At 41.4% G+C, this 24,069-nt stretch overlaps 3 protein-coding genes across 11 annotated transcripts; all 3 read right to left on the bottom strand.

Annotated features, from left to right (window-relative positions):
* Positions 1 to 4,170: 4,170 nt before the first annotated feature.
* Positions 4,171 to 23,856, bottom strand: LOC148021009 (pentatricopeptide repeat-containing protein At2g03380, mitochondrial-like). Of its 4 annotated transcripts, XM_087698846.1 has the most exons (3): positions 21,068 to 21,200; positions 5,724 to 7,389; positions 4,171 to 5,483 (listed from the first exon to the last, which is right to left on the bottom strand). In XM_087698846.1, the coding sequence occupies exons 2-3, from the start codon at positions 7,237 to 7,239 to the stop codon at positions 4,378 to 4,380; spliced, it is 2,622 nt and encodes an 873-aa protein (XP_087554972.1). In that variant the 5' UTR covers positions 7,240 to 7,389; positions 21,068 to 21,200; the 3' UTR covers positions 4,171 to 4,377. The 4 variants fall into 4 exon arrangements, with proteins under 4 accessions (XP_087554972.1, XP_087554971.1, XP_087554970.1 ...); XM_087698845.1 differs by lacking the exon at positions 21,068 to 21,200 and adding an exon at positions 23,667 to 23,856 and having other exon boundaries at positions 4,171 to 7,389; XM_087698844.1 differs by lacking the exon at positions 21,068 to 21,200 and adding an exon at positions 22,060 to 22,178 and having other exon boundaries at positions 4,171 to 7,389.
* Positions 21,241 to 22,251, bottom strand: LOC148021010 (pentatricopeptide repeat-containing protein At2g33680-like). Its single transcript, XM_087698198.1, has one exon. The coding sequence runs from the start codon at positions 22,249 to 22,251 to the stop codon at positions 21,241 to 21,243; it is 1,011 nt and encodes a 336-aa protein (XP_087554324.1).
* On the bottom strand, positions 22,179 to 23,669 carry LOC148021011 (pentatricopeptide repeat-containing protein At4g18520, chloroplastic-like). Of its 6 annotated transcripts, none has more exons than XM_087698852.1 (4): positions 23,079 to 23,669; positions 22,776 to 22,874; positions 22,410 to 22,676; positions 22,179 to 22,315 (listed from the first exon to the last, which is right to left on the bottom strand). In XM_087698852.1, the coding sequence occupies exons 1-4, from the start codon at positions 23,476 to 23,478 to the stop codon at positions 22,278 to 22,280; spliced, it is 804 nt and encodes a 267-aa protein (XP_087554978.1). In that variant the 5' UTR covers positions 23,479 to 23,669; the 3' UTR covers positions 22,179 to 22,277. The 6 variants fall into 6 exon arrangements, with proteins under 6 accessions (XP_087554978.1, XP_087554976.1, XP_087554977.1 ...); XM_087698850.1 differs by having other exon boundaries at positions 22,950 to 23,669; XM_087698851.1 differs by having other exon boundaries at positions 22,410 to 22,874.
* Positions 23,857 to 24,069: the final 213 nt, after the last annotated feature.

Consider the following 24,069-nt stretch of genomic DNA (forward strand, 5'->3'; position numbering starts at 1 on the left):
TTGTGGATCGGGAATCACTGAAATATGTGTTAGACACCAAATCTGGGAAAAGCCCCAAATTTTATGGAGCAAATTGGCACAGATTTGTGCTATGTGCTTCCTCGCATGAACACCCGCATGAGGAAAAATAAATAAGACTGAAAATTTTCTGATTTTAAGGGAAAAAAATGTATTGGGGCCATTGACCTGCTCGTCATCCGTGCGGCCACGTCACGTGATGGCCTGTCAACTCGTGCAGCACCCTGTCGCTCGTCACGCAGTAATCCCGTCGCCGAGCCCCTCGTGAAGTCTCCAATCCCGTCGAGTAGCAGTCAGTCACCTGGCCAGTTACGCCTGCCACCCATTGATTGTTTGCTCCTTCGTGTGTTGTCGACTAGTTGCCCGCTCTTCAATAGCCCACCAAACTATTATGCCTGATCACAATGGTGATGGCTGCACTGTCAGCTGGCGTGAGCCATTAGCTCTCATACCAGTTTGTTGCACTTGAGTGTTGACCGGAATGCGAGCTCAGAGTGAGCAGAGATAGAGTAGAGGGCTTAGAGAATCGTGTTAGAGTGTACCAATGTGTTCCATGGTACACAAAGAATAAAAATGTATTTACATGTTAGGGTACAAGTAAAGGGCGCGTTCACACCCGTTAGTTTATACACGCAGGAGTTTACACCCAACAATTTGCTTATAATCGTATATGTCCTGAGGCTAAAATACTTATGTATCAAGAGTTTCCAACGTATTGAGTTTGGAATGCATAGAGGAAAATGTGGACAAAGAGAAAATAGAAAAATATATGTGGCTAAATCTCTTTTATTGCTCTTATATGTAAGAGAGTCAATATGGTTATCGGAAAGCTAAAGGAGCTTGCAGGTCAAGTTCGGTAGGAACCTCGATTGGCTAACGTCTCCCGGTAATTTCCAGTACATATGGCAGAAAAAGCCCTAAAATCTTAACCACGAAGGCTTATAAGTTTCATGGGCCAATCGTCTGAATTGACTCCTTACTGTATATAGGGATGCACTTCTTTTGAGGCTTTGTATACAATTGATAATATGACATATTACACTTTTAAGGAAACTTGAATAGCAAAGTGTATGCTTCCAATTGTTAAAATTTGTAAATGTACTTGCAAGAAGTTGCATTGATGTAAACAAGTTTGCAGTTGAGGCCTCTATTTGTCTCCAGCTGATATGACTTAGTCAACTTTGTGGAGACTTTTTACTACTACTAACAAAGGACATAGTACATCAGTTATTCTTACAAAATAGATTGAATTTTAATTTGCAAAATGAGGTTATTAATGAAGTATTGATGCATATACAAGACCTTTTGAGTCAACATGATCACACTTTAGTTAACTATCGAGGATTGCCTATAAGGTAATAATGTGTAAACTCTTTTGTTGCAAAACGAATTGTCTTATGATCGAATGAAAAATGAAAATTTTTATTTTCTTTAGAACCTATGCTTACTAATGGATAAAATAATGCTTCCCTAGCAATAATAATCTTATTGATACTATTCCAAATGAAATATTTTTTTAGATGGTCCAAGTGGTTCGAGGAAAATATTTCTCTATGAATGCATGCTTATAAAGTTATGTAATTAGGCTCACATTACCTTAGCCATAGCATCTTGTGGTATTGCTATATTCTTTTTAGTGTTCAACCCACTCCAAATTTAAAATAGGCTTACAATCGAATAACTACTTGTTGTATACCTATTTAAAATAATATTGTAGAATTATTGAAAGAAATTGGTCTAACTTAGTAAACGAAGCTCCCATAATTCATCAATACACTTTTGAAGTATTCAATAGAACTCTAAAGTACACAATGCACTATGATAAGCCATGTGATGATAAGGTTGTTATGCTTTAATGGAGATTTTAGGTAAATCTTTCTTGGTAGCCATGAAGACATTGTGGGTGCAACTCTTGCCATCACCATTTGTGACAATACATCAATCTTTTGAAACTAACACAAAATATGTGAGTGAATGGATGGACATTGGTTTATTAAATGGTTGCAAGACATTGAAAATGGAAAATGCCTATTACATAAGGATGACATGTTGCAAATTTTGGCACAAACAGATTTTCTTTTTAAGGTTGGGGAAGGAGGAAGGGGGGGAAGAGTCAATGTCCGACTTAATACCATTTAAGTGATATCATGGTTTATTTATTAATGACATTAGAAAGTCTCTTGTCAAATTTGGTTTGCACTTGGAAGATTGAAATTTTCATAGGGCTTCAAGCTCAAAGAACCATTTTAATTTTGGCCTTTTGAGAGAAAATCAAGGGTGGCCTTCTAATTTCACGCCTATTAGGAAGACTCTTGCTCCCAACATCTTTTAAGAAGCTTGGCTCAAAGTGCATCGGTTTCCAATTCCACATCCATGAGCTTTAAGCCACCATTATCCCGTTCTCTTTTCAAATAGCTCAAGTTAATTGGTGCCAAGTATTTTGACTTTCTAGGCCGATCCCCCAAAAAAAGCTCCTAATAGGGAGCCCCATGCCTCATAATTCTTCTAATTTCAAAATATCAATGGAAGATAGAATCCTAAAGCAACATAGATACAGGTAGTTAGAATTTTCAACTTGACAAGCAATGGCTACCACCCCCTAGATTTCCAATCGTTTTTCCCCACAACTCTCCCAAACATTCCCAACATCAACATGGCCTTGTCTAAGTTCTCCTTGTTTGCCCTTATCAACATCAAGAGATCATCTGTGAAACCTTGTACATGCCATTTTGTCAATGAGATAGAAGAGGGTGTCAATGAGATAGAAGAGGGTGTTTTACCACTACAAACAAATATGGGCTTAATAGAGAACCTTTTATTACACCTCTTTGCACGATAAAAGGTTCAAATAAGACTCCATCATTTGATAGAAAAGCTTGGAAGTTCTTGGCCAACATCAAAGGAATGTTTGCAAATCCTTTTACTAAAACCCATCTTCAATGTTACTAGGTTAATGTAATTCCAATTAACTTTATCGAATGCCTTATCCACGTCTATTTGCAAGAATATGCCTTTTTAACTCGTTAATATTGCCCAATCTACAACCACTCATACATTCAAGACATTGTCCAATAATTATATTCCTTGCACGACCCCATATTGGTGTGGATTAATGCACCTCTTCATTGTTGGGACTAGTCTTGATGCCAAAGCCTTTGAGAAGATATTGTATGCCAACCCCATTAGTGACCCTTTGAGAAGATTTTGTATGCCAACCCCATTAGTGAGATCATTCTCCAATGATTAGGTTGGGTGCATTATATTTGTTTAGGAATCAAAGACATAACACTTTTGTCCCAAGAAATAGGGAGCTCCCCTTTCACCCAATATGAGTATACTAGCAATAATACTTGGTTTAATCTCAAGCCAAATATGAATCGTTATCTACAGTGATATACCATCACAACTAGGAAATTTCTATGCACCCAAGCTTTTAAGTGCACCATGCCACTCTTCTTATATGACACTTCTAACCAGTTGCTCATTCTCACTTTGTGTGAAAACATTGCACAAAATCCAAAATTAATTTCATTGCTTTCAAGTCCGTATTCCTTCGTGGTGATGCACAGAGCTCTCTTGATGCTTTTGATAGACTCCCTAGAAGTACATTGTAAGTCACCAAGCAATCCTTTTTTCCATTTCCCTAGTTATTGCCTCTTGACAAATCAATTGTGCTCTTTGAAGCAAACAAACTTCATGTTCCTCTAGCCTCCTTCCCATGGCCTTTTTCTACCATCTAAGAGAATTTCCTTTGCCTACATCAATTATTTCCTCTCTTTGCCATATTCCTTGGAGCTTCATGTACCATGTTATTTTGTTTTGTTGGAAAGTTGAATCTTAAAAGGTTTAGTGGTTTAATTTTCTTGTAACAATGGTCGTCCTTCAAAAAACAAGGAGAACACCCATACTTGTGATAAGGCCTCTCAAATATCCTTGGAATTTCAAAAACTTCAAAAATACCCCTCATTTTTTCAAAGCTTTCCATCAAGTTTCTCATGACTTCAATATCTTTTTAAACTTTTTATGAGAAGGGGAGATTCTACAATATGAGACTAACTCATGGTTCATGGCTGGAAATGCAGCTATTCATGAGTTCAGATCTGGTGGTGTTTGTTTAAGGCACTCTATAGATCCTTGGTATAGAAAAGAATGGAATTGTCAAATCTTAAAACAATTTGATAAAAAATATGCAAGGGTATTTTTGTAATTTTAGACATTGGAGGGGTACTTTGGGAATCCCCACAAAATTCTGGAGTACTCTGGAAATTCCCTTTTTCACTTTAAGGTCATAGTAATCTGAAATCCTGAATAGTCTTGTGTCAATTTTTATAGCAAATTTTAATAGAAACCATGTGTCGGTTAAGTTTGAAGACCAAGCTTCCTTGTCGGTTGAAGCCTTTGGAGCTCTTTGATTCTCTGAAAATGGTCCCATTCTCCAGAGTTTGCATAAATGTCCGTCATCAGCACATACGGTGTTGCAGACTCTGGATTCATTTGCACCAACTGGCTAAAACATTGTAAACCCAGCTCAACTTCAGCATGAGTTTTGCAGGCACTGAGCAATGCTGTCCACATATGAGCAGATGGAGAGAATGGCATGGTGTCAAATAGTTTACATGCTTCATACAATTGACCTGATCGTGCAAGAAGATCAATCATGCACATCAAATGATCTAAACTCGGGAATAATGTGTATTGTTCTTTCATGACCTTTAAAAGTTGCTGGCCCTCCACTATGAGGCTGGAATGGCTGCAGGCAGACAGAAGACAAGCAAATGTGATGGCATGTGGCTTCAAGCCCTGATCTTGCATCTTGTCAAGGAATCTTACAGCTGAGGTGCTGCCATGATTGAAGCTGCATCCTTTTATCATTGCATTCCAAGACACAATATCCTGCTGAGGAAGCTTTTCAAACACATCACATGCCTCTGAAACTGATCCACACTTGGCATACATATACAGCAGAGTAGCCCCAAGAAATTCATTATTTTCGAATCCCTTTAAAATGGCCTCCCCATGTACTTCTCTGCCCATTTCTAAGGCTCCAAGGTTCCCGCAAGCTTTAAATATGCAAACTAAAGTGGCAGCATCCCCTGATGCACCCTTCATAAACATGTTATGAAAGCATTCAAGTGCTTCATCAGGTTCATGTTCAGCATATCCAGCAACAAGTGCATTCCAGTCCACAATCCCTGGAATGGGCAGTCTGTCAAAGACATTCTTGGCATCTGAAAGCGAATCATGTTTAGCATACATGTTGATTAAACTGCTGCTAACAGAAGGATCTCTTTCAAAACCCTTGCATGTAGCCTCTGCCTCTATCATGTGCCCTTTCTCTATCACTTTCATAGTGCTGCAAGCCTTCAAGGCACAAGCAAACGTGGACACATTTGCATGGACTTTGTCAAATTGCATGCGATCAAAACATGTAAGTGCCTCCTCACTGGATCCCTGTTCAGTATATCCTGCAATCAAAGCATTCCATGAAATCACATCTCGAGTCAGGTGTTGCTCAAATAAATCCTGGGCCTCTCTAAGCAGGCCTGACTTCGCATAAACATCTATCAACCCATTGGCAACAAAACTATTTCCTTCGTAACCCTTCTGCACTATCTCAACATGTAAATCTTGCCCTTTTTCCACAACTCCTACACTTGCACACACCTTCAATAAAGAAGAATAGGTGACAACATTTGGAGAGAGACCTTGCAGCTTCATCTCTTCAAAACAATTAAAGACAGCACCACAAGCCTCATGTTCAGCATATCCTGCAATAAGAGCACTCCATGTCACTACATCTGGAGTCTTCATGCTATCAAAGACTTTATGTGCTTCTACAAACAAACCACATTGGGCATACACATCAATCAGAGTATTGCAAACAGAAGAATCTCTTTCAAAACCAAGTCGGACTACCTCTGTGTGTAATTCTTGGCCCTGATTTAGAGCCTTGTCCTTGCTGCATGATCCCAATATGCAGACAATTATAACAGCATCTGGATTAACACCATCCAGCTGCATGTATTCATAGAGTTTCAAAACTTCTTGAACTTGGCCATTTTCAGCATACCCTTCAATTAGTGCTGTCCATGACACAACATTATGATTTGGCTGCTCATTAAAAGCATCCTCCGCTTCCACAAGTGAGCCACATTTAGCATACAAGTTAACCAAACTGCTGGCCACAAACAGGTCTCCTTCCAATCCCTCATGTACAACCTCTCTATGTATTTCTCTGCCATGTTCTACATCCCCAAGCATACGACATGCTTTCAAAACACAAACAAATACGCCTGCATCTGGAAAGACACTTTCCATATGCATCTGATGATAAAGATCCAGAGTGTGTTCCCAAAACCCTTGTTCAGAGTATGCCATAAGTAAAGTAGACCATGAAACAACATTTTGAACTGTCAACCGATTAAAAACATTATGTGCCTCATCAAGCAACATACACACAGAATACATGTGGACCAAGCTGTTGCCAATTTGAGTCCCCACTTCAAAACCCCTCAAAAAAACTCCCATGTGTAATTCTAGCCCCACATCAATGTCCCCTACATTCCTACAAGCCTTTATTACAGAAACAAACGTAGCCATGTCTGGACTAATCCCTTGTGTTTGCATTTGCTTTAAGCATTTCAAACCCTGATGTAGCCCACATTCAGCATATCCTGCAATTAATGCATTCCAAGATACAACATTGTGCACTGGTAATATGTCCAATGTTTTTTGTGCCTCAAGAATTGACCCGCATTTGGCATACATGTCAATGAGAGCACTGCCAACACAAATATCTCTTTCGAACTTCTTAAATGAGACCTCAACATGGATCTTCCTACCTGTTTCCAGATCTTTTAGTCTAGCAAAAGTCTTGAGCAGGGCCAAATATGTATAAATGGCACTATCCACTGAATCTTGCTGGATAGTTTGATAGAGGTCAAGCACAAGCTGTGATCCACCACACTGGTTGTAGGTTGAGATAAGATAGGTCAAAGAATACTGAGTAAGGCGACTCAGCCTGCCCAAGACCTGCTGAGCATGGGCCACACTTCCACAAGCCACATACACTTCCAACATATGGCTACCAACATTTGCATGTAATTCCAGTCCATAACTACAGATGCGAGCATGCAAACGCTTGACATATGTAAGATCCTTTCTCTCATTGCATTTCTGCAATAGGGACAAGAGGCCTTCAAGCGAAGGTAATTTAATCATTCAGTCTAAATGATCCCTCAAAACGCATCATCCTCAGACAAAACCCTGCCTCTGTCTTGAGAGCTCAGTTAAGAGAATTGAAGATGTGCCCAATGCCAGACTTGTAGCTCATCCAGCCAATTAGCACATCAACTAGGACTCCAGTAATGACTGATGTCAAGGCATAACAGGAAAGCAACAAAAAACTCAGAGATACTCTACTCGCTGTTTATATGCACACCTCTCTCTCTCTCTCTCTCTCTCTCTCTCTCTCTCTCTCTCTCTCTCTCATATATATATATATATATATATATATATATATATATATATATATATATATATATATATATATATATATAGTAGATGCCCATCTCTCTGCCCCCCACCCCCAAACCATTTTCTTGCTTCCATTTTGTGTACTTACATTTGTGGGGGTAGGGGAGTGGAGGGTAAGGTGCATGGTAGATAGAGCAAGCATATGTGCGTTAAACCTCTGGTAAGGTATTAGGGATCATGTAATACATATGTGTGTGTATAGGTTGGTGGTGTGGTAGAGAGAGACAAAGAGAAGAATGAATGGAAAAAGAAAATGAAGGCTGATCTGATCAAAAGAGCTACATACAAGGAGTATAGCCCTTCACGTGTGGACAGCAGCTGCTTTTGTGAGAATGCCGGACTGCAGCAAGATGAGGAGAAGACAAATGCGACAAAGAAGAAGAGCACAATGATGAAGATGGCTGAATGAATGATGGCACAATGCAGGCAACTGCCTAGAAATAGGCACAATGATCCACAACTGGCAGACCCAATGCCAAAGATGGCTGACCTGCTGCACAATAGGCCAACCTGCATTAATGCAGGTAGGATCAGCAATGAATGTGCTAGCCATTGCCATAAAATGGCTAATAAATGCTAGAAATGATAAAACTACTAACTGTTACACAGGGAATGCAGCACACGTGCGCAATAATGCATGCGAAATGGCACAGTCAGAGCTCTCAATGTCCCTGTCGGACTCTGACTAGGGCTCACAAACAGGAGATGACCAGCAGAAACGCAACAACAACTAACATTCCCTCAAATCCTAGAAGTGGCTGAAGTCCTAGAAGGTGCAAGTGATGGCACATCGAAGGCAAAGGAACGGCCTCCGTGAAGATGTCTACAAGATTGCCCTTCATAGTCAGTAGGCCAACTACAGCTCTGCAACCAAACACACTCAAAATGAATGATACTGGACCTCCATTTGTTTCATCCAAGTACAAAACACCGGGTTCTTCACAATGGCAAGAACACATGGTTGTCAGATCGAGATAAAGTAGGTGCCTGCTGTGAAAACCAATGTTAGCTAGCATCTACCAAAGCTAGACTCCCCCCTTAGTGGAAGAGCACACTCCACAATACTTCACCTCTTTCAAAGACAGGGTAACTGTAGGCAGCTTGTTACTGCTCCAAGAAATCATGCCAAATCCAAGGGAAGAGTCATAACCTATGGTAGACCTACAAGTGTCAACATCACTCATCCAATCTACATCAACCAGCTTGAGAGTCTAACCTCCTCTCTACAGAGGAGAATCTCATATGAATGGGTACCCTGTAAATACAGCAACACTTGGATTGCAGCCTACTACCATGGGAAAGGAGAGGCTTCATAAAAGAACCGAGAACAGCCACACAATAAGAGATGTATGGTCAAATGTGAATAAGCCGGATCAATGATCCACAAACAAACTATGGTAGCAGGATGCCACTGCAAACTTTGTTCCGCCCTCAAAAGAAAGTTTGATATCAGGGTCCATGGGGCAAGAGATGGTCTTGCAAGCAGCCTTGCCAAATGTGGTAAGCGTCTCACACTGATGGAACACCACTCTGACATGAAGATATTCTGAGGTAGTTGATATACATCAAGACCTAGGAAGAAGTGGAGTTAGAGGTATATCACATCAAACTCCTAGCTAAGTATCTCCCATGAAATGCTCAATCTCCATTGCATGACTCCCCGTCAAAATCAAATCATCAACAATGAAATAAATGATAAGTACACAAAGATCAGAGGCCCAGAAGGCTGCCATTTGGCACCAATACCCATGCAAACTGAGAAAACGTTTTTGGGCCTGGTTTCAGCCATTCAAATCAGTTTACAGCTTGGGGGGGGCAGAGAGAGAGAGAGAGAAGGTGCTGCTAGTCAAATTTCAGACCTGTTCTCAACCATTGGAGGCAGTAGACAGCAGCCAGAAGGTCAAGAGCAGCAGGTGACAGCAATTGTGGCACCAGGAGCTGTTTGGCGACAGCATTTAATGCAGGAGACAGCAGATTCCAGGCTACAAACAACAGAGGACAACATAAATGCTGATTGGTACATGCTGCAAGCAGATTTAGAGGTTTTCCTGCATAAAAACCCCAAATTCTTTCTCTAGAATTCCCTCACCTATTCCAACCCATTCTTAGGAGATCTCAGCTTACTTTAGCCATTTCGAGCAGATCTCAACCAGATTTGGTGGATGGCAGGAGGATTTCTGCTGTAAACCCTAATTTATAGCAGTAATTAGGGTTTAGCAACCACCTTGGGACACGTGCCCACAGGAGAATGCATTTTGCACTGAAATCAATACCTAAGATTTGTGAAATTGTCAAGGATTTCAGATGCCAGGCCAGCTATTGTAAATTTGGGGCAACATTTGGCTAGTTGAGGTCCGATTAGAGCAAGTCATGGGTGAAAATTAAGGGGCAAAGTGCCCAATTTGTTTATTGATTGTTGGAGCAGCAAGGGGCTTTCGGATTGGCCACGGAGATTGTGGAATCTCGGCTTGTAATCAATCCATTAGCAATTGAAGATAAAGAAATACAAAAAGGGACTCGAGTTTGGGGCCACTAAGGTGTCCATTTGACATTGTCCAAGAATTTTGAAGGTAAAGTGTGCATTTTCCATTTATGTTTATTTGCTAATTGTTGTAATTAAGTGCTTGATCAAGGAATTACCACCCTCTCTAAGAAGAAAGGCTGGTTTCAAGATCAGCCAGATCAAAGAGCCAACAAGGCACCTATAATGGGTGGCATCACTAATGGAATCTCCTGTTGCCAAAAGCTTGGACGCCAAATCCATTGGGTATGAAATAGGCCAAACACTTGGCCATATCAAACTCCAAAAGAAGCTCAGAGATGTACCTATGCTGCGAAATAAAAATACCATGTGCCATGTGATAGATCTCCAATCCAAGGAAGAATTGTAGGATCCCAAGATCTGTCATGTCGAACTCCTAGCCCAATATCTGTGGAGTATGATCGACCTCCTATGTGTCACTCCCTGTAATGATGAGGTGATCAACATACAAGATGACCAAGACACACCTATCCTCCACAACCTTGTAATAAAGATTGGGGTCATGATCTAATCGATGCAAGCCATTGTCCAAGAATCAATCAATCCTCTAATACCTAGCCATAGGGGGTTGCTTCGGGCCATAAAGGGCCTTCCACAACCTATAAAAATGGTCCTCCTTCCCCTGCACAAGAAAACCAAGAAGTTGTGAGACATAAATCTCCCCCTCCAAGACACCATTCAAAAAGGCCCACTTCACGTCTATCTAATAAACAGGCCAACGGTGATGGGTGGCCAAAGCCAAATAGCTTGAACAGTGGACATCTAAGTTGTCAATGCCAAAGTCTCAAAATAATCCAAACCTGCCCTCTGAGAAAAGGCCTTGGCAATAAGCCATACCGTATGCTTATCCAAGGTCCCATCTGCAAGATACTTGGTCTTGAAGACCCTTCACATCAATCACCTTCCGCTTCTTTCGGCAAGGAACCAACTCCTAAGTCTATTTCTGCTTGACAGAATTGAGCTTAGCCTGCATAGCACTACACCAAACATCCTATGCAAGAGCCTCATCAATTGTAGTAGGCTCATAATCCTAAAGAATCTGAGACATAAGAGCATAGTTCACACAAAATTAAATATCCCTCAGTCTTGTAACCTAGCTGATCTGCATGGACCAAAAGGCATCCCAAGGAACTAAGTAATCCTTGAATACTACATAAGCTGCTAATATTGTCACAGACATGCTATGATCAAGTGTACAAATTAATTCTTGCTCATGCCATATGAATCCACACCCCATGAGAACACACTCTTAACAGGACATCCTCAAGCCATGCGAACCCACCGTTGCCATGTCATCATAGAACCTTCTAGAAGATATGCCATGTCATTGTCTACATCATCAATGATATCATCATGGAACATTCTAGCAAAACTTTAGCCGCCCTCAAACACCTATAAAGGGAGGGACTCGCCATAAATCCCTAGTCTTACCAATGCTAGTCTTGCGAGCTCAAGGAGTTGAGACCTCCAAGTAAGTAACATCAAGTTCCATTTCTAGTTCTTGTCTAGTCATGGTATCTAGTCTTGTCTTGCCTTCCATTATACTCCTGTTGTCTAGTCACCTTGTAATCTCATAGTATGAGTCCTTGTCTAGTACTATCTTGTATCTTGTTCATCCCCCTCAAGGGAGATCTTGTAATTTTGATATCTTGTATCCATACCTACAGTTCCGAGTTGTGGGATTTTCTGTATCTTGTTAAGTTATCATTGTACCTTGTGCCTCTACATGGGATTTTCTTATAATCAAAATTCTTGTAACAAATCTTACATCTAGTCCGGTCTCTCAAGCACAATCTAGTGCTCCCATAACAGTTTGGTAAGACTACTTTCTAGCCCTACTGAGCACCATGGAGACGACCCTTGAAAGAATCGTGGTCTCCCTTCAAAATCTCCAACAACAAATTCAAGACTTGAATAAATGACAACCGCAACTTCAAATAGAATACCCTATGCATCTAGACCCTGCGCTTCAAGAGATACAAGACTAGATCCGAGACTTGCAAAACAATAGAGGAAGTAATTACATGATTCCGCATGTTTATCAACCCCCAACAAGAGAACCTAAGATCAACATGCCACAGAAGTTCAATGGTGACTGTTCAAAGTTCAGGAGATTCTCGCAACTGTTGAGCTAAAAATGCATTAGCTTCACTTAAACAGTCCCAAAACATGCTTAATTAATGAAGTAACCTTGTTTATTTAAAAGAAATGCGTTCCTAGACTGTCTGTGTCCTTGTCACAACTCTATAGAAATAGAATTTGTATCCTTTTTCATTAATTTATCTATATAATGATTTATTAAATTTATTTCCTTTGCACTAATTAGATATAAAGAAAAGTGCATTGGAGCTGGTCACTGATGAATGGTCACAGGTTATGGTGGACCCACACGGTGAGTTAGAGAAAAGATAGTTCACACTTCCACCTATATGACCCGATTGGGCGCCTGTGACTAGAACTCACGCATATCAGAGTTAGACTCGCACACAGAAAGGATTGATGCCTTGAAGTGTGGGCTAGATCCACCAGAACAGACAGTTACAATCAACAAGATGGCATGATCATGAAATGCTTGTATAATGTGCATGTGTGGGCTGAAAGCTTGAAATGCACATTTCTTTGCATAGGAAAGTCACATGAAGATTCGGATACCATTTTTGCGATGTACACGGAAAAAGCTTTCATATGATACCCATATTGGGGGGGTCCCTAAATTCTAGGAGATCCCTAAATTTTAGGAGGTCCCTAAATTTTAGGAGCCTCAAATTAGCCTAAAAATGCTAGTCCTAAAAAATAGGGATGTCATTCTAAAAATAGTAAGTTCTGTACTCTGACTGTGCTTACTAAATTTGGTTGTTTCTATTCTTGACAGTATTCAACCCAAAAAGGAAGGCCATAAAGAAGAGACAAGTGTCAAGACACTTGTCACACAAGTTTCCAAGTGTCCCACCACTTGTCACATCTCATGACATGTGGCTGGACACTTGTCTTGTGCTACTCCACTTTCCCCTTTTGTACTAGCTCTCCCCTCTCCTATAAATAAGAGCTCGTTTTTCTTCATTGAGCATCATTTTTCTTTGCTGTAAACTCATGTACAGCACCCACAGATAGCCAGAAACTGGCCCCATCCATCCCCATCATCATCCCCCACTTCTCCATTATCAAATTCCTCCATATTCCCTCTTCTATCACTGCTGTTTTACAAGACAGCAAGCCTGTAAATTCATTACAGCACCTCCTTCTTGAGCTCTTTCTTCCATTTTAGCTACAAGAAGCAAGCTCTATCCCTGTACTGCTGATCAACGATGGAGAAAGGCTGAATTCCCCTTTTTCTTCTCTCATACTGTAAAGAAATCAGTTCTTATCATTGCATAATAGATAATGCATGTGTGTTTGTACATCTTTGCATGATCTTGTGAGAGTGAGAATTACTTCTTCTCACTCTCAGGTTGATTGTGACTGAGCTCTTCCCTAAGGGACTTGGGTTGAGCAGAAATACATTCCTTCGGGGGGGGTTGCCCATCTTCAACCCTCAATCTTGTCTCCATTACTTTTACATTTTTATGGCTGTAATTTTGTGAGTAATTTTCATTTTCAGCTTTAAGTGTTCATTCTCTTTTCTATTAAATCTCGAAAACAAGCAAATATCATAATTGTTAAGCATACTACGTTGTTCAGGGCGTTTACAGTCCCATAAGCACAAACCCAGTTGGAAGGACCCAAACTTTCTATAAATAAGTATGTTGCCCTCTATTCAAGGACAAATCTTGTTTTTGCAGATTTCAAGTATTTCAACCTGCTACCACACCCCGTACACGTAGGACATTGCGGTCCAAGCTGGCCATTGCTATCTATAACAATCTGGTGCCTATTTCCAACCTACCACACATTGTTCGGAGCTAATGTCAGCATACCAGTTGCTGTTGCTGATCCAACCTTCCTTGGCTGTGTTTGTTAATGTTCGACATCCAGAGGCTACCTTGCTACAATTCGAGATCCGTTCAGAGTCCGACACACTCTCCAGCTCATTACCCCTGCCCTAATCCTTGAGAGACAAGAGTTCGAGGTTCAATATTCATTCATTGCATAGTGTGTTTGCTACATGAGCATTGTATATTCAATAGTCACATCATTTCATTTATTTTCTGTGTTCATTGTCTTTGAGTTACCCTAACTCTAACTGTGTTCTTTTATCAGTCTCTGCTTTGTCGTACGGTTTCTATTTAAGTTTCTATGTTAGGGTATTTCTTTATATGGTATCAGAGCAAGGTTCTCTAAGAGAAACCTAGGCCTTGATCTGAAAGCTCTCCGCAAAAGCAAGAATAACAGTAGGTTCACATAACTTCGAACACAAGAACGCCAGTTCCATCTCCAAAAACATCTATGCTGAGAACCGAGCAAGAGGGGACAGATCAGCTTGCTCCACAAAGTTTCGACATGGTGAAAGACACTTATGGCTACAAGAAAAAAACAAAGTCATGTAAGCTGTCTGATGATGATGAATATCACATGATCATGGCTTATAGACAAAAGAAGATTGAGGAGCTTGACCGAAAGATTTCCCTTCAAGAAAAGCTACTCAATCATAGAAACAAGGAACGGTTGTTTCGGCCTATAGGAACGACCTAACACGTTCCCCTCGAAGGAGATGAAATGGCCAGGGAACGTTCCCTGCCGTTCCCAAGGCCGTTTCCTACTATTCCCTGCCATTCCCCCTATCATTCCCTATTTGGAACGGCTGTTCTAGGCCTGTTGACCAAAAATTTACATTTTTTCTAGTTTTTTCTTTTTGCTTGTGTCACACTCCAACACATGTTCACCCATCTCCATCGCCTAATGTGCACACACTAATATCTCTCTCTCTCTCTCTCTCTCTCTCTCTCTCTCTCTCACATTGAAGATTCAAAGTGTCAAGACAACCCACAAGCCAATCAAAAGTCCATGCAAAGTTCAAATTTGATGCATTATAAAACTCTTGCAAATCACAATCAAATTTCAGCCTATTCTCAATTCCAAGGTAATCATCCATTTATATTATCTAATTTCAAGGAAAACTAGGATAATTGGGGCAATTCATAGCACTTTGGAGCTATGGGGTAATCAAGTCAATTTTGGGACATTTGGGCCAATTTGAAGCATTGAGGGGTATTGGGGCAATTAGAGGGACATGCTTTGGGGCAACTTGGGTCATGCAGGGCATATTCGAGGCACTTAAGACATGTGTCGTTCCCCCATTCCCGTTCCCCCACCTTGGACGTTCCCCCCGTTCCAGGGGGTCCCGTTCCCCGTTCCAGATAACTATGTACTCAATGAAGGTATACATGATTTTCTCTCTTCAGATTTTGTGGGTAAGTCTAATGATGTTGCAGGGCCATCGAGACCTCCATCAAGGTTGGGCCCCCCTGTTGGAGAAAGAGATCCGGAGTATATTCCATTCTTTCATCCTCTTCCGTCTACTCCAATGCAAGGAAATCCTGACACCCAATGGTCCCATGGCGGCTACCTCTTTACCTTGGGATCGGCTCCCATTTCTTGATCTAGCCGTAAACAGGAGACAATGGCAGCTTCCACGGCCGAGGTTGAGTATAGGGCTCTCTTCGATGGCACCACCTAGGCTATCTACCTGAGGGTTTTATTGACAGTGCTTCATTTTCCTTATGACTCTCCCACCATTATCTACTTCGACAACCAGAGTGTTATTGCCCTTGTGGGCAATCCAATCATCACATCGCGTCTTTGTGCCTTCATCAGATAATTTTGCAAACATCTTGACCAAAGCGGCCAACCAGCCAATTCTTCAATACCTACTACCCAGGATTGGCTTGGATACACCCTCCCCTACTTCTTCAGATTGACGGGGAGAGGGTGCTTCCTTCTTGCTTTTCCTTCCAGTTTGAGAGGAGGCGGCTTCTTCTCTTGATAGTGACAGTGAAGATACTTACAGTTTTTAGACATTTGATTGTGCTATACAACTCCATGAGGGAGCTCAACCACCTTTTGGACCCATCTACAGGCTATCCCCTGATGAACTAGCTGAACTATGCAAAAATATTGATAAGAACTTATCCAAGGGGTTCATTAGGCACTCGAAGTCTCTTGTTGGATCCCTAATTCCGTTCATAAAGAAGAAAGACGGATCACTTCGAATGTGTGTGGATTATCGAGGAGTCAACAAGATAACAGTCAAGAATCGATACCCTTTGCCGTTGATACCAGAGCTCTTGAAACGCCTTGGAAAAGCCAAGTTTTTCACAAAGATTGATCTATGAGGGGCTTACAATCTTGTACGGATCAAAGGAGGAGATGAATGGAAGACAGCCTTTTGCACAAGGTATGGTCACTTTGAGTATGTTGTTATACCATTCGATCAACCAATTTCTATCTTTCTCTCAAAGGGCATTGCAAAATGATCTTCACTTTCATAAGACTTGGTAATTAGTTCAAGTGTGACCCATAGTGACAGGAAACGGCCGAAACGGCCAAAACGGCCCCCCGGCACGTGGAATCGCCGTCCCTAGCACGAAGCCGTTATGGACCATGTTCCGAATTGGTGAAACATTCCCTGTCTCGTTCCAGACAGGGAACACAGCAGGGAATGCGGGACAGGGAACGCCACGTGGCACCACTTACCTGCGGCCGGCTGACCGCTGATCCTACCTGGATCATTTGCAACCGCGTCCTACTCCCGCTCGAGATCGTCTGGCCAGTGCCACTGCTCCCGCTCGAGATTGCCTGCGCCCCCCACCCCCCCAAGCCGTTCCCTGCTGTGCTGCAACCTATGCCAGTCCCAGCCACCAACGGCCGTCCCCCGTCTCCTCCACCTCCAACCTCTTCCTTCTCTTTCTTCTTCTTACTTCTCTTTCTTCTTCTTCTTTCTCTTCTTTCTCTTCCTTCTCTTCCTTCTCTTCTTCCTTCTTTCTTCTCTTCACTTCTTCCTTCTCTTCTTCCTTCTTCCTTGAACCTTCTCCCTTCTCTTCCTTCTTCTCCTCTTCTCTTAAGTCTTCCTTCTTCTCCAAGTTCCAAGTTCTCCTCTTCTCTTCTTCTTCTCCCTTCTCTCCTTTTTCCTTCTCTCTCGACTCTTGAGTGAGTCTTGAATCTTGAGTCTTCTCCCTTCTCTCGAGCCTTCAATTTTCAGCCTGAAATGGCTTCAACTTGAGCCTTCAATTTTGCCTTCTCTCGACTCTTCAGCCTTCAATTTTCAGCCTGAAATGGCTTCATCTTCCCGCCTTGCTCGTCGGGTTGGTGGTCGAGGAAGAAAGTCTGATGATTGGTCATGGTGGGAAGAAGTAAATGTTGATCGCCCATTGAGTGGTGGAGGATCTCGACCATGGACTTACAAGCTTTGCCCATACAAGCGAACTAGTCGAGCAAACAAGGTAATCCATTGAGCCGAGCATTTGTATTTCGAATTTTTATTGATTTTAATTTTTCAAAGTTACTTAAATATTAGAATATGGAAAACCAATTGCCACTTGTTCCATTTTAATATTTATGCATAATCAGGTCCGAGCTCATCTCCTACATGAGCCAAATTCAGAGGTACAGTTTTGTCCAAATGTGACCTTGGAGAAGCAAAGGGAGCTTCTTGACCGTGTAGCAGGTCAACAAGCTTATCTTGCATCTAGATCACAACGTGTTGCAGTTAACCCTGCAACTTTTGTGACACCATCCCCATCAAATGTATCTAGAGCAGGGTTAGTATCAAGAAGTGCTATCTCCACACCTACTGCAGGCATTGCATCTGCCATGGCATCAACAACGCCACATGTTGCGCGTAGACAAAGCACACTTCATGCTAGTTGGGATCCCATGAAGAAGGAGAAGATGGATACGTGAGTGGTACGCTTTTTTTATCATGACCACATTCAATCTCGTGCAGCCAGGTGAGTATTTTGAATTGATGTGCAAGAAGATTGGTGAGTATGACCCTTCGTATGTACCTCCATCATCAGAGACCTTATGCACCACTTTTCTCGACAAGGAAAAGCGCCTTGTTGAGCAAGCAGCAGTGACTAGAAAGAGCATGTGGGCTAAAAATGAAGTTTCCTTGATTGCTAATGGTCGGAGTGATACACGCAAGCGATCCATTCATGGTATGGTTGCTTATTCTCGTAGGGAAATGTATTTCATATCTTCACATGATGCATCGGAAACAGCAAAGTCAGTAGATGTACTTGCAACAGAGTGGATTACAGGTGTTGAGCTTATTGGCCCAGAGTATGTTGTGGGATTTGTTGCAGATGGAGAGCCCGCAAATAGGACAACATGTGCTATTATCCAGGGATATTATCCGCATATCACATTTTCATATTGTATGGCTCATTGCTTGAACAACCTACTAAAGGATATTGGTAACCCGTCATGGATTGCACCGGTCATAGAGCAAGGAGCTCAAATGGTTAGCTTAGTTCTGAATCACCAGTTTCTTCGTCATCACTTCTCTTTGTGGTCGAAGAAGACACTTTTAAAATAATCTGATACCAGATTTCCCTTTGACTTCTTGATGCTAGGCAAGTTAAGAGAATGCAGTGGTGCCTTAAGGCATTTATTTCTTAGTGATGAGTTTACCTCATCGACATTGGCAGATACTCCAAGTATCTTATGCTTGGAGAAAGCAAATAACTTCACTTTTGGGGATGATGTAAAGCAGATAGATGCTATGGTACCATCTATTGTATATTTATTGAGGGTTATGGATGCTATGCAACCTTACATTGGCAAGGTATATAAGGCTATGGATAGACAGAATGAAAAGTTGTAGGAGTTGGCACCAAGTGATAAGGCGTATGAGGAGATACGCCATTTAGTTGTAACGAGGTGGAACTCCTACAGCTCACCCATGCATACACCTGCATTTGTTATGGATCCTGAGTTCCAAGGCAAGGGTCAGGAGAATGACACTGAGGTTATGGATGCATGGAGACTTATATTGTCTCGTCTAGTGCCTTATCGTGGCACTAGACGAAAGATCAAAGATCAGCTTTCATGTTATAGGACTTTTCGAGGTTCTTTTGGTTGTGGGGATGCACAGCAAGATCGCTGTAAGATTGGGGCAGATTTGTGGTGTAAGGACTATGGTTCGGATGGTCCTAAGTTGCAGCAACTAGCCATCCATATTTTGAGTCAATCAGTTAGCTCCTCTTATTTGGAGCAATTATGGAGTACATACGCTCACATTACTTCAAAGAAGAGGAACTGTCTTGGTGTGGAGAGGGTAAACAATCTAGTATTCGTTAGTGCTAATTTGAGGATGCTATGTAACAATATGGCAACAAAGCCCGATCCATTCACAAAGTGGGAGATGCAACAAGAAGAGGAGACACATGCTGATATTGAGGGAGATGCAACAATTCATAGTACACATGATGATGAGGTTGGAACTTCAGGAGTGGCTAGAGCAGCCTTAAATCATAATCATGATCTTTGATTTAGTTTACTTATCATAAGTCTCATGATACATGACACATATACATTATATATGATATTATGATCATTGATGACAGTGTGACACTTGGGCTGTTGACAGTTATGCCATGCCGATATCATATTTGTACTTGAGTCTTGCAATCTTGCAATTGCCCTTTGGGCTATTTTGGCATGCCACATTTTGCTTCAGTCTAGATATTAGACTTTATATTTGTAGTCTTTTTTGGGGCAATGAGCATGTTCTTTCAAAAATTAGACTTCAATTTCATATTTGTAATCTTTTAAATTTTTTTGCAATGGAACCATAGACATGTTCTTTTAGCTTAGACTTTAAAGTTTAGTTCATTGTTCATTGTTTTATCATTTATGGCATATGTATTATGCATTTTATTATTTATAATTGAATAGCTTACCTCTTGAGCCTTGTAAGTTGCAATTCAATTTCTAATGAGTAGTTTTAGAAAGATGCATGATATCTTAAAGTTAAAACTTAAAATGATTTGTCCTTGTGGATTATATACCTTGGTTTTAAGTTTTAACACTCTACAATCCATATGGATTATGAGTGAAATATTAATTTTTTTCATGAATTTTAATTTTTTAAATGCCATTCTCGTTCCCCGTTTCATGTTTCTATGTTGTGACCTAATAGCCTAGGAAGCTTTAATGGTTCAGATGCTCAAAAGCTGGCCACTAATAAAAAGATTGTGAAAAAGTATTTCATTTGTTATGATCAGTAAAAACCTGTGTTTTGACAACCGGAGTAGTAGCACCCCCTCTGCATATAGTTGTAACTTATACAGAGGTTGTCATGGAAGTAGCTGTAAACAAGAAAGGCAGAGTATGGAAGCTCAAGGATCGAGAATCTAGCCAATCAATGTGAAGAAATGATATTGGCTTTGAAGTTGATAATGATTGGGATTAGATGGGATAAAAATAGCTCCTCACAGCTCCCTTTACAAAGAGTTGGGAGGGTGTATAACTGCCCAATGAGAACCTTCATTTTTTTTTTTTGACATTTTTGGGGCTGTTCCAGAGTAGAATGAATTTGGTCATAAATTTGTATTGTTTTGATCCTAATTTAGCTTTTCTTAATACCTAGGGCCAGTAACATAATGCACCATGCTTGCATCATGAAGGCTAGCATCCCATACCACTAATCCATACCATCCCATGTATGGATATCAAAACTTATGAGCTTTAAGCATTGTCGTTATGGGTGAATTAAGTATGACTAGCCATCATGCAAGATCTAGAATTTAAGGGAAGATGCAAGGCCATGAACTAGGAGCTTGAGACAATCACCACACATGGATTCAGCATAACTGGCCATCGTCCAAGAATGCAAAGTCATGACCAAGGGGGACCCACATCCATCCCTAAGGAGGATGGAGGAGGGTAATGGGTTGCCAACAGAAGTTTCGACATGTGAATCAAAGCCACATCGACATATAAAATATCATTATGCATATATGAATGCAGCTACAGTCCATCCTCATATAAAAGCCCTCAAGGTGATACATGGATGAGTGATGTTTTACTCACAGGTGAGCCAATAAAGCTATGGTACAATGTGTTCAATAGAAGCGGGATAAGAAGATTAGATGCAGCTCACAACTTGAGCCTTCAATCAAGTGTTGCATGCTGACAAACCATAAAATTATTGTTCTACGTGAGGCTTTCCACATCCGTCCTGCCCATACCACAAATATTAAGGTTCAAACTCCAGCTCTTTGACTTAACACAACAGCTTTCATTCTCTCCATTAGTTTCACTGCATCTCCATTTCTTCCAAGTCTAGTATAAATATTTGCTAGTATCACATAAGCAGCCGTGTTTCCTGCATCCAATTCAAGAACCTTTTCAGCAGCATATTCCCCTCGTTCTATATCCAGTTGTTTCCTACAAGATTCAAGCAAAGTGATCCAAGTAACACTGGTAGGAGGCAGAGGCATAATCTTGATGAAATTTTCCATCGCATCCAACTGGCCTACCCTACCAAGCAGATTGACCATGCAGTTATAGTGATCCACCTCAGGTGCTATGGCGTAAACCTGGACCATAGACCTAAAATATTTAAAACCTTCATCCACAAAACCAGTATGACTACATGCAGTGAGGACACTAACAAAAGTAACCTGATTTGGTGTCACACCTGACTGTTGCATTATTTCAAAACATTGAATAGCACATTTACCCTCACCATTCTCACTATACGCCCCAATCATTGCATTCCATAGTGACAAGTTCCGCTGAGGAATCCAATCAAATATAGATCGGGCATCTGCCAAGCTACCACACCTGCTATACATGGTGAGTAGAGCAGAATTAACTAGCATATCTAGACCTAAACCACTCAGGAGAATGCAAACATGGAGCACTTTGCCTGCACGTAAGGCTGAATGGCAGGCACAAGTTGACAAGATGCTAATAAATGTGACTTCATCCCATATATCCATTTTCAGAAACATTGACAGGGCATCTTCAAAAGATCCACAATTCCCATACATGTTGATCAGTGCATTCCCAATATTTACCTCCAGAGCAAATCCACAGCTGATTATGCATGCATGAAACCTCTTGCCTACATTTAAATCAGCCTGCCTGGTACATGCTGAAAGAATATTCACAAACATGACCAGGTCCCACAAAACCCCTTCCACTTGCATCTGTTCAATGAGTTCAAAAGCGTAACTCCCCTCCCCACTATGGGCATATGCTCCAATCATTGATGTCCAAGCTGCCACTTCTTTAGTTAACATTTGATCAAATGTATGCCGTGCATCCTGCAGACTGTCACAGGCCACATACATGTCAACTAAGGCATTCATCATAACAGCATCTGATTTGAGATTGTTGCTAATGATACAAACATGCAATTGCTTACCTTCCTTCAGAGATGTCAAGTTAGAAACCAAAGCAAGTAAGACTACTTTATCAGGAAGCAGTCCTTCCAACTGCATTTGAGCAAGAAGCTGCAAAGCATCCCTACATTGACCATATTGTGCATATCCGGCCATCATGGCAGTCCATGACAGCAAAGTCGGAGCAAGCATTTCATCAAAGGTCTTTCTTGCATCCTCTAGACATCCATACTTGCAGTACATATGGACAAGAATGCTTCCAGTAGCTTCATTTAGTTCAAGGTCACCACCTGTAATGCAGCTGTGTATCAACCTTCCTTCCAAAAGGGCTGCCTGACTGGCACAAGCAGAAAGAACGCACACAAAAGAATATTTGTCAGCAACCATACCACTTCTTTGCATTTCTGCAAAAAGTCCGATGGCATCTTGGCTTTGACCAAGATGAGCATATACTGCAATCATGGTGTTCCATGAGACTGCATCCCGATCTGCAAGAGAGTCAAAAACCTTCTCAGCATTGCTAAGCTCCTTGCACTTGCCATACATGTTGACAAGTGCCGTACCCATGACACCATCCGTGAGGTTTGAAGTGAAGACAAGTATGGCATGCAACCGCTTGCCTGCAGATATGAATAAAGGGGTACTACAACCAGAAAGGATAGTGACATAAATGAACTTATCCGGGCACAAACCTTCATGGTGCATCTGATCAAGGAGGAGAAGCGCTTCCTCCATTCTGTCTTGTTTAGAGTAGCCTCTAATGATGAAGTTCCATGCAAATTTATCCGGCTGATGCATTCTGGTGAAGAGTGCACGAGAAGCATCAATTGACCCGCACTCACCATAGAGTTTGATGAGCAGATTGCACAAAAGACTGTTTTCTTCAAGCCCGAATTTGACAATGTGATGATGAACAACAAGTCCATCAAAGAGTGCCTGGGCATCAGCACAGGACCGCAGAAGGGAGGCAAAGCCAGCTGAATCTAGAAGCTGATGGTCCGAGCTGTTATGGAAACAGATACCTTGAGCGAGTCTAGATTTAGGAAATGTACATGATCCTCGCTCCAACCATGAATTATGGCTTCTGAGCATGGATAAAAACCTAGGGATGAGATTGCTGACTAAAGGATCAAAACGGCCATTGACAAACAACAGTCAATGATTGAAATATACAGAGCTTCGGTGATAAAAATGCTGTTAGAAAGACAGAAAAAATATCGAGCCTACATTTTCTTTTTCTTTCTCTAAACTCACTCTTGCAGATGATGAAGAAAGCTGACCTGATCAGGCATGCCGGGAACAGAAATTGATTGCCTGCTTGCTTTTCGTTAAGGCTCCGAAATAAATTAATCGGGAAAGAGAGAACACAGTGCAATCCAAGCCCTAATATATGAAATGGCCGATACCCACCTTCCGACGGTACTTGGGCGAAAGAACAAGAGCATTGCCTTTTTTTCTGCAAAAGAGAGAGAGAGAGAGAGAGAGAGCAAGCACCCTTTTTTTTTATTTTTCTATAAACTTTTCTCTCTCAATAAGAAAATGGTCCAACCCTCAGAGACCCGCTCGGGACCCCGGGGACCCCGTCTAGGCCTCGGGGCAGCACTAGACCCATTCCATAAGTTTGCCATCTTGACTCCTTAACACATCACGGGGCACCTCAACACGTCACGGAACGCGACACGG

The sequence above is a fragment of the Lygodium microphyllum genome, chromosome 18 (genome assembly GCF_053477565.2).
Source record: "Lygodium microphyllum isolate KBCC chromosome 18, Lygodium_microphyllum_v1.1.10, whole genome shotgun sequence".
Lineage (NCBI taxonomy): Eukaryota > Viridiplantae > Streptophyta > Polypodiopsida > Schizaeales > Lygodiaceae > Lygodium > Lygodium microphyllum.